General features: G+C 50.1%; 1 protein-coding gene across 1 annotated transcript in view; it reads right to left on the minus strand.

The window, feature by feature from the left end:
• LOC145358696 (procathepsin L-like) overlaps positions 1-13,362 on the minus strand; it is a 35,677-nt gene that overhangs the window by 12,934 nt on the left and 9,381 nt on the right. Inside the window, exons 2-6 of the mRNA XM_080212923.1 lie at positions 13,213-13,292; positions 11,302-11,424; positions 8,759-8,938; positions 4,956-5,177; positions 1,084-1,246 (exon numbers count right to left, since the gene is read on the minus strand). Of these exons, the coding sequence (XP_080069049.1) occupies positions 1,084-1,246; positions 4,956-5,177; positions 8,759-8,938; positions 11,302-11,424; positions 13,213-13,292 (768 nt within the window). The remainder of the gene's footprint in view (positions 1-1,083; positions 1,247-4,955; positions 5,178-8,758; positions 8,939-11,301; positions 11,425-13,212; positions 13,293-13,362) is intronic.

Below are 13,362 nucleotides of genomic sequence, written 5' to 3' on the forward strand. Positions count from 1 at the left end.
GTTTCTTTGGGATTGTGGGGGCAGAGCAGGGATTGTGGGAACTGATGGTGGGCTGGCTCAGAAATGGTGGGATCAAAGGTTGAAAATTTGAATTAAAGGGCGGGACTTTATAACGTCGCTCGTCCCGAAACGGTAAAATCCCGCCCGAGGTGAACACACCTTCCCGTGCTCCGCCCCTCCATCGTTCCAATTCCCGTGGTGGGTGGGGCATAAAGTTCCGGGTAAAGTGTTTGGTGCTGGTGGAATAAATGGGCACTGAGCTGGAATGTTTGTCTATCCCGTGTGCTCTATTCCTACATCACAGAGATTTTGGAAGGATACACTTTGTGAAGATGCGTTCACTCACCTTGACCCTGAGGTCATTGACCTTTTTTTACAGCACTGTCTCTAGACCCTCGGAACCAGATTCCTGGCATTGACTGAGACACTTTCTGCTCCCACCGCCTTCTCAATGTCAGCCTGGGGGCTCTCCTGGTCTCCTGGGGGAAGGGGCTCTCTCTTCCCCCTGCCCACCCCCTGCACCAAGGCCTCCAGTGCTGTACCAGACAATCTCGGCTGCCTGGCCTGTTGTACCATTTCCACTTCCCGTTCAGCTCAGAGTCTCTGCCTGAATCCCAGATCCTGCTCCTTTAAGAGCTACAGGTTGGATTAAAGTCGCACAGACTCCCATTAAACGGCGCTGATCTCACACTATCCTTGGTCCCTGCTGAGGTGTGCAGTCACTTTGCAACATGTCAGCACTGAGCTGCACATCACTAGCGGTTAAATTAGTGGGCAGCGCAGAGTCTGTGAGCTGCCTGTATCATTACGAATGGGTGCGGCTAAATTGTCCATTACGATTCCCACACGCCATTAGCAGCCTGACCCAATATTAACCCCGTGCTGCAGACAGCACTGGAGAGTGTGTAGCACTGGGGCAGGGGGTAAAACATAAACAAGGTGAAGGGAAATGGTCGTTTCCATTAGAAATATTGAAAAAGAATTAATAATAAAAACAGCTCACAGGAAGAATGTGTTAATGTGTTGTAGAGAATTGGTTAATAGACTGATTGTTACAGATCATCCACAACTTCTGTCTCTTACCTTGTTTATAACGCTGGAAAGAGATCGGTTTTGTATCAACAGAAACAGATATTGGTCCGATATCTCTCACAGCCCGTTCTAAAGCTGCTTCATTTGCTGGGACCCTTCTGTAGCTCGTGATGTTGGCAGCAACATTCCGTCTCTGAAATCTGCAGTTTCCTTCCTAAGTTTTGAAGAAAATGTGAAAAGTTAAGGTTGATTAATGCAGTGTGATGATTTACAAAGTTCCAGTGATATCTTTACAGGATCTTGAACAGCTCCTTGGATATTAAAAATGATTCTGTGTCTCAGGCGTTGTAAACACGACCATCGTTCCCCTGTTTAAATGAAAATGGGAGAATTATAAATGTGGTAACTGGAGAAGAATCTCCTTGTCTATTGGTGGGAAGATTTGGGTCGGTGTGTTCCTCAGTTACCTTCTCATCGATGCTGCAGTTCGAGGAGCTGCAGGAACACAGGGTGGGGTTTAATGCCCTCCCCAGTGGTGTGTTTGGTGCTGGGTTATTCATTGAGCAGGAGTTGGGGGGTGGGGTGGGTGCTGAGTGGGAATCCTGTCTTAACCCAGTGTTCGGTTTGGAGGATTTGCCATTTTGGGAGCATGACAAGCAGGGTTGTTTGCGGTTGATGGAGAGAGGCACGGGGTGGGGGATGTGGAAAGGCTCAAACTTATTCAGAGCCTGGCCGGAGCTGCAGGTATCGGGAAGATAGGAGGAGAAACAACGGCAGCACGAAAGACAGTTCACACAAATATTCACCAGAGAACATTTCCAAACCAACTCGCTTCTTAATCACAGCCCAATATTCAAAACTTCAAACCATCAAATTGCTGCTTTAAGTGTATCCCCAAAGAGTAAACACCTCTCTGACCAAATCAGCTGATTTACACAAACGCTGGCCTTTCAAATAGTTTGCAAAGCAACTTTGAGCTTTCCCACCCAACTGTGTATCGGTCACACCCCAAACTGAAACTTCCTTATCTGAAGGGAGACCCCGATAAGTGGGATTCCGAGCAGGGGGATGCGGTTGAGTTTCAGCATTTTGCTGGGGTGGGGGCAGAATCGGGGGGTGGAGGGGTTAGTTTGTGGGCCTTAATGTCCCTTCACTGTCATCACCCTCCAGGTCTCAATGACTCTGGAGACTGGGATGGAGCTGCTGCTCCTGGAATTCTCCCAGAATAGAATGATTAGCCTTGATGAGGGGGAGCCAGTGGATGTGGTTTATTTAGACTTTCAGAAGGCTTTCAACAAAGTCCCATATTAGGGGTTTGCGTGTGAAATCAAAGCGCGTGGGACTGGGGGTATTGTATGGAGATGCATCCCTGAAAGTTGGGAATCAAGTAGATAGGGTTGTTCTATGGAGGATGGAGTTCTATGAGGATGTGTCTAGGGCAGTGGATAGAGGAGAGCCGGTGGATGTGGTCTTTCTGGATTTTCAGAAGGCGTTTGACAAGGTACCTCACAAGAGGTTATTGCAGAAGGTCAGGGGACATGGAGTTGGGGGTAGGGTGTTAGCGTGGATAGAGGATTGGTTGTCAAATAGGAGGCAGAGAGTGGGGGTCAATGGGTGCTATTCGGATTGGCGGATGGTGACTAGTGGAGTGCCCCAGGGGTCGGTGCTGGGGCCTCAGCTATTTACCATTTATATAGATGATCTGGAGGAGGGAACCGAGTGCAGGGTGTCGAAATTTGCTGATGACACCAAGATTGGGGGAACGGCAAATTGTGCGGAGGGTGTGGAGAGTCTGCAGAAGGATCTAGATAGGCTGGGCGAATGGGCCAGGAAATGGCAAATGGAATTTAATGTTGGCAAGTGTGAGGTGGTCCACTTTGGTAGGAAGAATGGTAGGAAGGACTATTACTTACGTGGCGAAAAACTGCAGCAGGCGACGGTGCAGAGGGACCTCGGGGTCCTTGTGCATGAATCGCAAAAACCCAGCTTGCAGGTGCAGCAGGTGGTCAGGAAGGCGAATGGGATGCTGGCCTTCATAGCGAGGGGGATTGAATATAAAAGTAGGGAGGTCTTGCTGCAGCTGTATAGGGCATTGGTGAGGCCGCAGCTGGAGTACTGTGTGCAGTTTTGGGCGCCGCACCTGCGCAAGGATATTTTGGCCCTGGAGGGAGTGCAGAGGAGGTTTACTAGGCTGATACCGGAGTTGAGGGGATTGAGCTATGAGGAGAGGCTGAATAAACTAGGCTTGTACTCGTTAGAGTTTAGAAGAATGAGGGGAGATCTCATTGAGACGTATAAGATGATGAATGGGATGGATAGGATAGAGGTGGAGAGACTCTTCCCGCTCAAAAAAGACAGTAGGACTAGGGGGCACAGCCTCAAGATAAAGGGGAGGCGGTTTAGAACGGAGTTGAGGAGGAACTTCTTCACTCAAAGGGTGGTGAATCTCTGGAATTCTCTGCCCGTTGAAGTGGTGGAGGCTGCCTCGCTAAATATTTTTAAGAAGCGGGTTGATGGGTTTTTGATAAGAGAAGGGATTAAGGGTTATGGGGAGAGGGCGGGAAAGTGGAACTGAGCCACGACAGATCAGCCATGATCTTATTGAATGGCGGGGCAGGCTCGAAGGGCTAGATGGCCTACTCCTGCTCCTATTTCTTATGTTCTTATGTTGTTAAGAAGGCATACGGTGTCTTGGCGTTTATTGGTAGGGGGATTGAATTTAGGAGTCGCAGCATCATGTTACAACTGTACACAACTCTGGTGCGGCCGCACTTGGAGTACTGTGTGCAGTTCTGGTCCCCACATTACAGGAAGGATGTGGAGGCTTTGGAGAGGGTGCAGAGGAGGTTTACCAGGATGTTGCCTGGTATGGAGGGGAGGTCCTATGAGGAGAGACTGAGGGATTTGGGGTTGTTTTCGCTGGAAAGAAGGCGGCTAAGAGGGGATCTTATTGAAACATATAAGATGATTAGAGGTTTAGACAGGGTGGACAGTGATAGCCTTTTTCCTCGGATGGAGAAAGCTAGCACGAGGGGGCATGGCTTTAAATTAAGGGGGGGTAGTTATAGGACGGATGTCAGGGGTAGGTTCTTTACCCAGAGGGTGGTGAGGGATTGGAATGCCCTGCCTGCTGCAGTTGTAACTGCACCTAGTTTGGGGGCGTTTAAGAGATCCGTGGATAGGTTTATGGACGAAAAGGGATTGGTTTAGGTTAGTGGTCATTGTTTTTTAACTGGTCGGTGCAACATCGTGGGCCGAAGGGCCTGTTCTGTGCTGTAATGTTCGATGTTCTATGTAGTCAGCAGAGAAATATAAATGTTTTAAATTGGAAACAGTTGGTGAAACATATTATATTAATAACAGTAAGGCTTTTGTTGTCCAGGCGTAAAATGGTATCAAACTTTGGGCCCAAGGTTGGTCCTATCAATGATTTGGCAATTTGCCGGTGATAAGGTAGACAAGGAATGGTATCCTTAGAAACCCAAAGGAATGGGTTCTGCCAAACAGGTGGAGATCCGGTTTTGAAATAGGTGAAAAGAATGTCACTCTATCAGGTGGTGCAATTGGCTGAGGTAATCCGTCACAATAAGGATTGACACATTCATAAGAAATGGAATTGTATTCAGCAAATGAGTAGGAAAAACTTAGAGAAGAAAAGGTATAATTGTATTGAATTTTGGCACACAGTTTGAGGTCTTTGGAAAGGCTTTGAGGCTCTCTGTCCCGCTTGGCAATCTGAAGGTCTCTCTTGGGCCGTAGGTTAATGCTTTTGTCTTTTTGTATCTTCGATATGTTTAAGTAAGTTTTAGTACGCTTCAAGCTGAGAATTTGCCTTTGTGAGATTTAATTTCAAAAGAATATTTAATTTTTTCCTAAGAGATCCCATCGAAAATTCCCCACTAAAACATCAAAATGAGACTTACCACTGCAGTGTATGGATAAGATTGTTCAGATTCAGTGCCTTTCTTCTTGATCACGTATTGAAAGGCATCGATTGGATTTCCAGACTTACATCCGTGGCTCTGTGGGTCACAATCAACCAGGTTCTGTTCACTCAGAGAAACCAGCTTTCCGTGTTTCAGTTTCCACTGTCCTTCGATGGCCCCGGTCGCACTGAAAGCCCAACACGAACCACAATCTGGACCCTGATTACAGAAATAAAAAGGGGGGTGGGGGGTGTGGGTGGGGTTGGGGAGGTTGGGAGTGTGGGGGGTGTGGGTGGGGTTGGGGGGGTTGGGAGTGTGGGGGGTGTGGGTGGGGTTGGGGGGGTTGGGAGTGTGGGGGGTGTGGGTGGGGTTGGGGGGGTTGGGAGTGTGGGGGTTGTGGGTGGTGTTGGGGGGTGAGAGTGTAGGGGATGTGGGTGGGGTTGGGGGGGTTGGCAGTGTGGGGGGTGTGGGTGGGGTTGGGGGGGTTGGGAGTGTGGGGGGTGTGGGTGGGGTTGGGGGGGTTGGGAGTGTGGGGGGTGTGGGTGGGGTTGGGGGGGTTAGGAGTGTGGGGGGTGTGGGTGGGGTTGGGGAGGTTGGGAGTGTGGGGGGTGTGGGTGGGGCTGGGGGGGTTGGGAGTGTGGGGGTTGTGGGTGGTGTTGGGGGGGAGAGTGTACGGGGTGTGGGTGGGGTTGGGGGGGTTCGGAGTGTGGGGGTTGTGGGTGGGGTTGGGGGGTTGGGAGTGTGGGGGGTGTGGGTGGGGTGGGGGGGGTGGGGTGTGTGGGTGGGGTTGGGGGGGTTGGGAGTGTGGGGGGTGTGGGTGGGGTTGGGGGGGTTGGGAGTGCGGGGGTGTGGGGGGGGTTGGGAGTGTGGGGGGTGTGGGTGGGGTTGGGGGGGTTGGGAGTGTGGGGGGTGTGGGTGGGGTTGGGGGGGTTGGGAGTGTGGGGGGTGTGGGTGGGGTTGGGGGAAATGGGGAATGGGAGTGTCAGGGGGGTGGTGGGGGTGGGGGAGTTAGGGGCAGTGGGGGTGGGGGGGTTTGTGGGGATGGGGCAGTGTGAGGAGGTTGGGGGATGGGGGGAATGGGGAATGGGAGTGTCAGGGGGGTGGTGGGGGCGGGGGCGTTGGGTGGAGTGGGGGCGGTGGGCTGTGTGGGGACGGGGTGTGTGAGGGGTGGGGAGATTGGGGAGGATGGGGGAAGATGGGGGAGGATGGGGGAATTGGGGCGGTGGGGGGTGTGGGGCAGTGTGGGGAGGTTGGGGGGGTGGGTGGTGTGGGGAGTGGAGGTGTGTGGGGGGGGGTTGGGGGTGGTGGGAGGGAAGGGGGTCGGGTGGTGGAGGGATTGGGGGTGTAGGGTGGTTGGGGGGGTAGGTGTGGGGAGAGTGGGGGAAGTGGGGAGTAGAGGGTGTTGGGGGAGGGGGGCGTTGTGGGGGGGGTGTTGGGGGTGTTGGGTGAAGAAGAAAAAATTCTGAGTCCAGGACGGGAGTTAAAATAGGCAAATTTCTGACTGGTGTTTGGGTGCATTCAAATCCCCAAACTTCCCCACTCAGAGATAAAAACCAGCACAAACTGATCCTCGCCTGGAGGGGGACGGGGACTGAGCCGGGCTAAAGTTGCCCAAGAGCCAGCAGCTCAGGTCGGAGGCCCCAAATGTGCATGCACTCAGGAAGCTTAGACACAGCAGCTCTCCTACCCCCTCACTCCACCCCCCCACCAGGGATACAGCCTCCCCTTACCCTCCACGGACATCGAAGACCCTCCCCCACAGTCTTGACTCCCTTCCCACAGACCCCACCCTCGCACGCTCTCCCCCTCATCCTCCCCTCCCCAATCGCAGAGTGTCCCTCACCCCCTCACCCCCCATGTCCCCAATCACAGAGTGTCCCTCACCCCCTCACCCCCCATGTCCCAATCACAGAGTGTCCCTCACCCCCCCACCCCTCCAAGTCCCCAATCACAGAGTATCCCTCACCCCCTCACCCCCCCATGTCCCCAATCACAGAGTGTCCCTCACCCCCTCACCCCCCATGTCCCCAATCACAGTGTCCTCACCCCCACCCCCCCATGTCCCCAATCACAGAGTGTCCCTCACCCCCATGTCCCCAATCACAGAGTGTCCCTCACCCCCTCTCCCCCATGTCCCCAATCACAGAGTGTCCCTCACCCCCATGTCCCCAATCACAGAGTGTCCCTCACCCCCATGTCCCCAATCACAGAGTGTCCCTCACCCCCATGTCCCCAATCACAGAGTGTCCCTCACCCCCATGTCCCCAATCACAGAGTGTCCCTCACCCCCATGTCCCCAATCACAGAGTGTCCCTCACCCCCATGTCCCTAATCGCAGAGTGTCCCTCACCCCCATGTCCCCAATCGCATTCACACCCCCCCCTCCATTTGCGAAGTCTCTGTGTCACCATCCCCCACAGCTCAGCAACCCAGTCCCCCCCACCCCCCATTCACCAGCTGTCCCCCCACCCCCACCCACAACTGCACACCTACAAGTGTTGCCTTGCCTTCCCTCTCAATACAACAAAGCAAACTGCCCGGAATCTTGCTGGAACGCCCTAAAAGGGAGTGTGACTCGCCCAAACTGCCTGCAGCTGAACTGTTGTCACAAGGGAGAGCTGGAGATAAACCCCAAGGACGGACAGACAGCCAGGCAGAGCAGCAAGGTGGCTGCCAGGAGGACAGTCACTGGCACGGGGAATAAGGCCACCAACGCAGGGAGGAGCTGAATGATCTCATTCAGGCAGCATGGGTACGAGCACATCCTGTCGGGCATCGTCGCCCTGTGACGCCCTTCCCCACCCTCCCCGATACCCTGCACGCTTGCAGCCCCTGAACCCCTCGCACCTTCCACCAACCCTCTCCCCCCCTGCCCCGAGTCTCCACACAGCCCCTGCCCTCTGACATCCTGCGTGCTTCCTGCCACCCAGCCTGCTCCTGCCTCCTTCCCCACAAGAGGAGAATGCCCATAATAAAGAGGAGCGGCGAAAGGCAGGGGGTGGTGTGCCCAGTCTCAGATTACCAGCACCCTTTGAGGAATGGGCACGCGATCTAGCGGGCGAGGATATGAACCGCATTGTGAGTGACAGCCAGGCTGGGCTGCCGTGAGCATCTGCCAATATTCCGAATGGAGCCCAGATTCCTGTCCCTCCCTTGCACTCAACCTTCTGTCCTGTGTTGCAGGAAAGGACCCAGACTCACCGGGCCCTCTGGCATCGCCACTGCCCACCTCCTTTCTCACGCCAAAACTCCCCGAGACAGCACTGAAGTCTCCTCGGAGGAAGAGTGGGAGGAAACCTCCGAGGCCGGCGCCAGTTTCTCGACACAGGCTTCCACATCACCGTTCAGGCGGCACGGTGGCACAGTGGTTAGCACTGCTGCCTCACAGCGCCAGGGACCTGGGTTCGTGTCCCGGCTTGGGGCACCGTCTGTGTGGAGTTTGCACGTTCTCCCTGCGTGGGTTTCCTCCGGGTGCTCCGGTTTCCTCCCACACTCCAAAGATGTGGGGGTTCGGTGCACTGGCCATGCTAAATTCTCCCTCAAGTGTACCTGAACAGGGACTGGAGGGTGACAACTAGGGGATTTTCACAGTCACTTCAGTGCAGTGTTAATGTAAGCCGACTTGTGACACTAATAAATAAACTTTAACCTTTGGTTCACCATCCCAGACACTATCACCTCAATGGGACCAGTTAGTGGTGAGGCTTCTGGGTGAGCACGACCCATCTGATAACGTACATCAGGTGGAGGCGGGAACGTCTGTGACCTCTGCAACACGGGGGGGCCTGCCGAATTTTTACCTGGCTCTTTACTGGAGTAACCACGCCTTTGGTACGCCAATCGACAGGTGCGTTACTCAGATCATCATCATTTCCTTTATCTTCATCAAATTCAATATCTTCATCAATGGCTTCTTCAGTTGATTTAACAGCTTCGAATGGGAGGGATCCAGTCATGCATTCATTGAACTCTTTGTCGGTCTAGAAAGTCAAACACAGAGATATTGATGAATGAAGTGATTGGTTTTAAATGGAGAATGTGTAGGAGGAGAGTGGATAACATTACATGGCCACATTCTCACTGATGTTAGCAAAAAGAGAGATCAAACTAACAAGCATTGCTGACATGTCTAATGTTTGACTCAAGTAACCGCAGGAAAATGGGTTGTCCATTTCTATACGTTCCAGTATAAAGGTGGGTGCAGAGTCTGAAGGTGATAAAGTATCTCTCTGGTCTAGGGCACCACAAACAAAGCTCGCCCATGATGATTGAATCTATTGATGTTTAACTGAACCATCCACATCAGGAAGCTCTCACATCCCATCACCAACCTGGTCTTAATTCCTGCTCAAAACACAGGCTGCAGTTGGTACAGAATTGGCCTCAGGACCCTTGGATTTCGGGGAGAAAGTTGGGCAGCATTCCCATTTCTGTTATTGATGGGGAAGTAGCTGTTACCCAAAGATCAGATTTGGTTTTGATGCTCCCTGTGGTCGAATATCCTGTCCACAGGAATTGTTGAGTTTGACATCAAACCTGAGAAAATCTGATCTCCGATCAGTTATTGTCTTTTTTGGGAGTGGGGAAGGAGCGATTTTGAACTGGGATCCAACATTTCACCTTCAGACTTTATTATTTCACATTCACAATCCAATTTGTCTCATCAATTTCCCAATGATTTCGATGACAAGATCTGACGTTGGAGTTGAAATTGCCATTGGTCCCAGTGTTGGGTTTTAGTCCATCCCTGCGGGAAGGTTAGGGCCAAGGGGAGATTAATGCAGCTGGTGTGTCAAACACTCAACACTATCCCAACACATTTAAATTGTCACTTGGTTTGGTTCTACAGGAATGGTGCCAGAAGACTGGAGGATAGCAAATGTTGTCCCCTTGTTCAAGAAGGGGAGTAGAGACAACCCTGGTAATTCTAGACTAGTGAGCCTTACTTCTGTTGTGGACAAAGTTTTGGAAATGATTATAAGAGATAGGATTTATAATCATTTAGAAAGGAATAATTTGATTAGGGATAGTCAGTCCAGTTTTGTGAAGGGTAGGTCATGCCTCACAAACGTTATTGAATTCTTTGAGAAGGTGACCAAACAGGTGGATGAGGGTAAAGCAGTTGATGTGGTGTACATGGATTTCAGTAAAGCGTTTGATAAGATTCCCCACGGTAAGCTATTGCAGAAGATACGGAAACGTGGGATTGAGGGTGATATAGAGGTTTGGATCAGGAATTGGCTAGCTGTAAGAAGACGGAGGGTGGTGGTTGATGGGAAATGTCCATCCTGGAGTTCAGTTACTAGTGGTATACCACAGGGATCTGTTTTGGGGCCACTGCCGTTTGTCATTTTTATAAATGACCTGGATGAGGGTGTAGAAGGGTGGGTTAGTAAATTTGCAATGACAATAAAGTTGGTGGAGTTGTGGACAGTGCGGAAGGATGTTGCAGGTTACAGAGGGACATAGATAAGCTGCAGAGCTGGGCTGAGAGGTGGCAAATGGAGTTTAATATGGAAAAGTATGAAGAGATACACTTTGGAAGGAGTAACAGGAATACAGAGTACTGGACTAATGGTAAGTTACTTGGTAGTGTGGATAAGCAGAGAGATCTCGGTGTCCATGTGCATAGATCCCTGAAAGTTGGCACCCAGGTTGATAGGGTTGTTAAGAAGGCGTACGGTGTGTTAGCTTTTATTGGTAGAGGGATTGAGTTTATGAGCCGTGAGGACATGTTGCAGCTGTAAAACACTCTGGTGCAGTCGCACTTGGAGTATTGCGTACAGTTCTGGTCACCACATTATAAGGAGCATTGATATGGAAGCATTGGAAAGGGTGCAGAGGAGGTTTACCAGGATGTTGCCTGGTGTGGTGCGAAGGTCTTATGAGGAAAGGCTGAGGGACTTGAGGCTGTTTTCGTTAGAGAGAAGAAAGTTAAGAGGTGACTTAATAGAGGCATACAAGATGATCAGAGGATTAGATAGGGTGGACAGCGAGAGCCTTTTTCCTCGGATGGAGATGGCTAACATGAGGGGACAAAGCTTTAAATTAAGGGGTGATAGATATCGGACAGATGTCAGAGGTAGGTTCTTTACTCAGAGAGTAGTAAGGGCGTGAAATGCCCTGCCTGCAACAGGAGTGGATTCATCAACATTAAGTGCATTTAAATGGTCATTGGATAAACATATGGATGATATTGGAAGAGTGTAGGTTAGATGGGCTTTAGATTGGTTTCACAGGTCAGTACAACATCGAGGGGCGAAGGGCCTGTGTTGCACTGTAATGTTCTATGTTCTATAAATAATATTTAATTGCGATCCCAGACTAGACATCTTATACACACCAGGTCTGTAAACTCATTCGTTCCCATAGTAAATGTGTGTTTCCCCATTGAGTACTCCAGGTTGTGCTGTTCGATGTATCTCACATTGTCCTCCCATATCTTTCTCCTGTGGATCTCTTCTTCCTGAGTAAAGACATTTATTCAGTCAGATTCTCACATCTTTCATGAGTAAAATTATACAATAGTTTTAAAAACCTGGTACAAACGCTGGAGTAAAATTCACGAGACGCAAAGTGCCAGGAAATGACCGTCTCCCACAAGAGGGAATCTGACCGTCACTCCTTGACATGCAATGGCACTGAATGTCCCCTGATCAACGTCCTGGAGTTACCATTGACCAGAAATTCGACTCAACTAAATTAGATATCTTAATTCTGTGGCTGTAAGAGCAAGCCAGAGACTTAGAATCTTGTGGCATCTCTGACTCTGCAATGCCTGTCCACGATCTACAAGGCACAAGTCACGGGTATGATAGAATACCCTCCCCTTGCCTGAATGAGTGGAGTTCCAAAAACACTCAAGAATGTTGACACCATCCAGCACAAAGCAGCCCCGCTTGATTGGCACCACATCCACAAACATCATTGACACACAGAGTGTACCATCTACAGCACACACTGGAGGAACTCACCAAGGCTTCTTAGCATCTTCCAAACCCACGACTGCTGCCATCTAGAAGGATAAGAGCAGCAGGGACATGGGAACACAACGACATGGATGTGGACAATTGGGGTTTGGGCAGTAATTGCTGATCTATACTCAGTGATGCCCACATCACATGAATGAAGAAAAAGAAATGCAATAATGTTTCTATCCTCTCATCCTTACTGGACAAGTTACTCATCCATCTTCACACACACATAAAAAAACCAGATTGAATACCTGTACTGGGAAACAGAGGGAAATAACAGAAGAATAAAGAGCTGAACAAGAACAATATTTTTATTCTGGATATTGGATTGTCAACAGAAATTTGGATAATAGGGGAACAATAAAGCTCCTATAGTTTACAGATGGGATTTGTCGCCTCTATGATTTTGGAGATGTATTCTGATTGGTGTGTGTGAGGACAATCTCAATATATTTAAAAATAATGATCCTCAATTTCTCAAGCTGTAATCATCTTCTCCGGAGATGGGGGTAGTTGGACTGTGAAGAGAGACTAAATAGACTGGGTCTGTACTCGTTGGAGTTTAGAAGGATGAGGGGGGATCTTATAGAGACGTATAAGATAACGAAAGGGATGGATAGGGTAGAGGTAGAGAGATTCTTCCCACTTAGAAAGGATAGCAGGACTCGAGGGCACAGCCTCAAGATAAGTGGGGGGCAGTTTAGAACGGAGTTGAGGAGGAACTTCTTCACTCAAAGGGTGGTGAATCTCTGGAATTCTCTGCCCGTTGAAGTGGTGGAGGCGACCTCGCTAAATATATTTAAGTCACAGGTAGATAGATTTTTGACAGACAAGGGAATTAAGGGTTATGGGGAGAAAGCGGGAAAGTGGAACTGATCCACTTCAGATCAGCCATGATTTTATTGAATGGCGGGGCAGGCTCGGAGGGCTAGATGGCCGACTCCTGACCCCATTTCTTAAATTCTTATTTCTTATATTCTTATGTATCTATGGTAACTAAAGCAGGAATCCAGTGGATCCAAACTCTCTGCTGTTTCACTGAGAGTTGATGCAGTCTCGACTGGAGTTAGAGACTGGGAGAATTCCCATGGAATTTCAGGACCAATATCTTTTCAATTTCGCTTCACACACTCATTCCACCCAACTGTGAACTCATCTCTCCCACCTTGACTCCAAGTAAAAATTCTCAATAATTTACCAGTTGTGTGGAATCCCTTTCCCCTTGAGAGTGAGCTGAATGTTTGGAATAGGTTCCAGACTGGAACAAATCCCCCTTTTACCTCGGTGTACTGCTTCTCATGTTGCGATTTCCAGGTCTTCCAGTCTTCATCCAGTTTTGAATCAAATGTGTGGCCTAAGGCTGCAACCAGAATAGACAGCAACACACAGCCCAGAAACAGAGAGAGCTTTATGCTGGACAATCTAATGGA

The sequence above is a fragment of the Carcharhinus amblyrhynchos genome, chromosome 26, assembly GCF_965287045.1.
Source record: "Carcharhinus amblyrhynchos chromosome 26, sCarAmb.v2.hapA, whole genome shotgun sequence".
NCBI classification, from domain to species: Eukaryota; Metazoa; Chordata; class Chondrichthyes; order Carcharhiniformes; family Carcharhinidae; genus Carcharhinus; species Carcharhinus amblyrhynchos.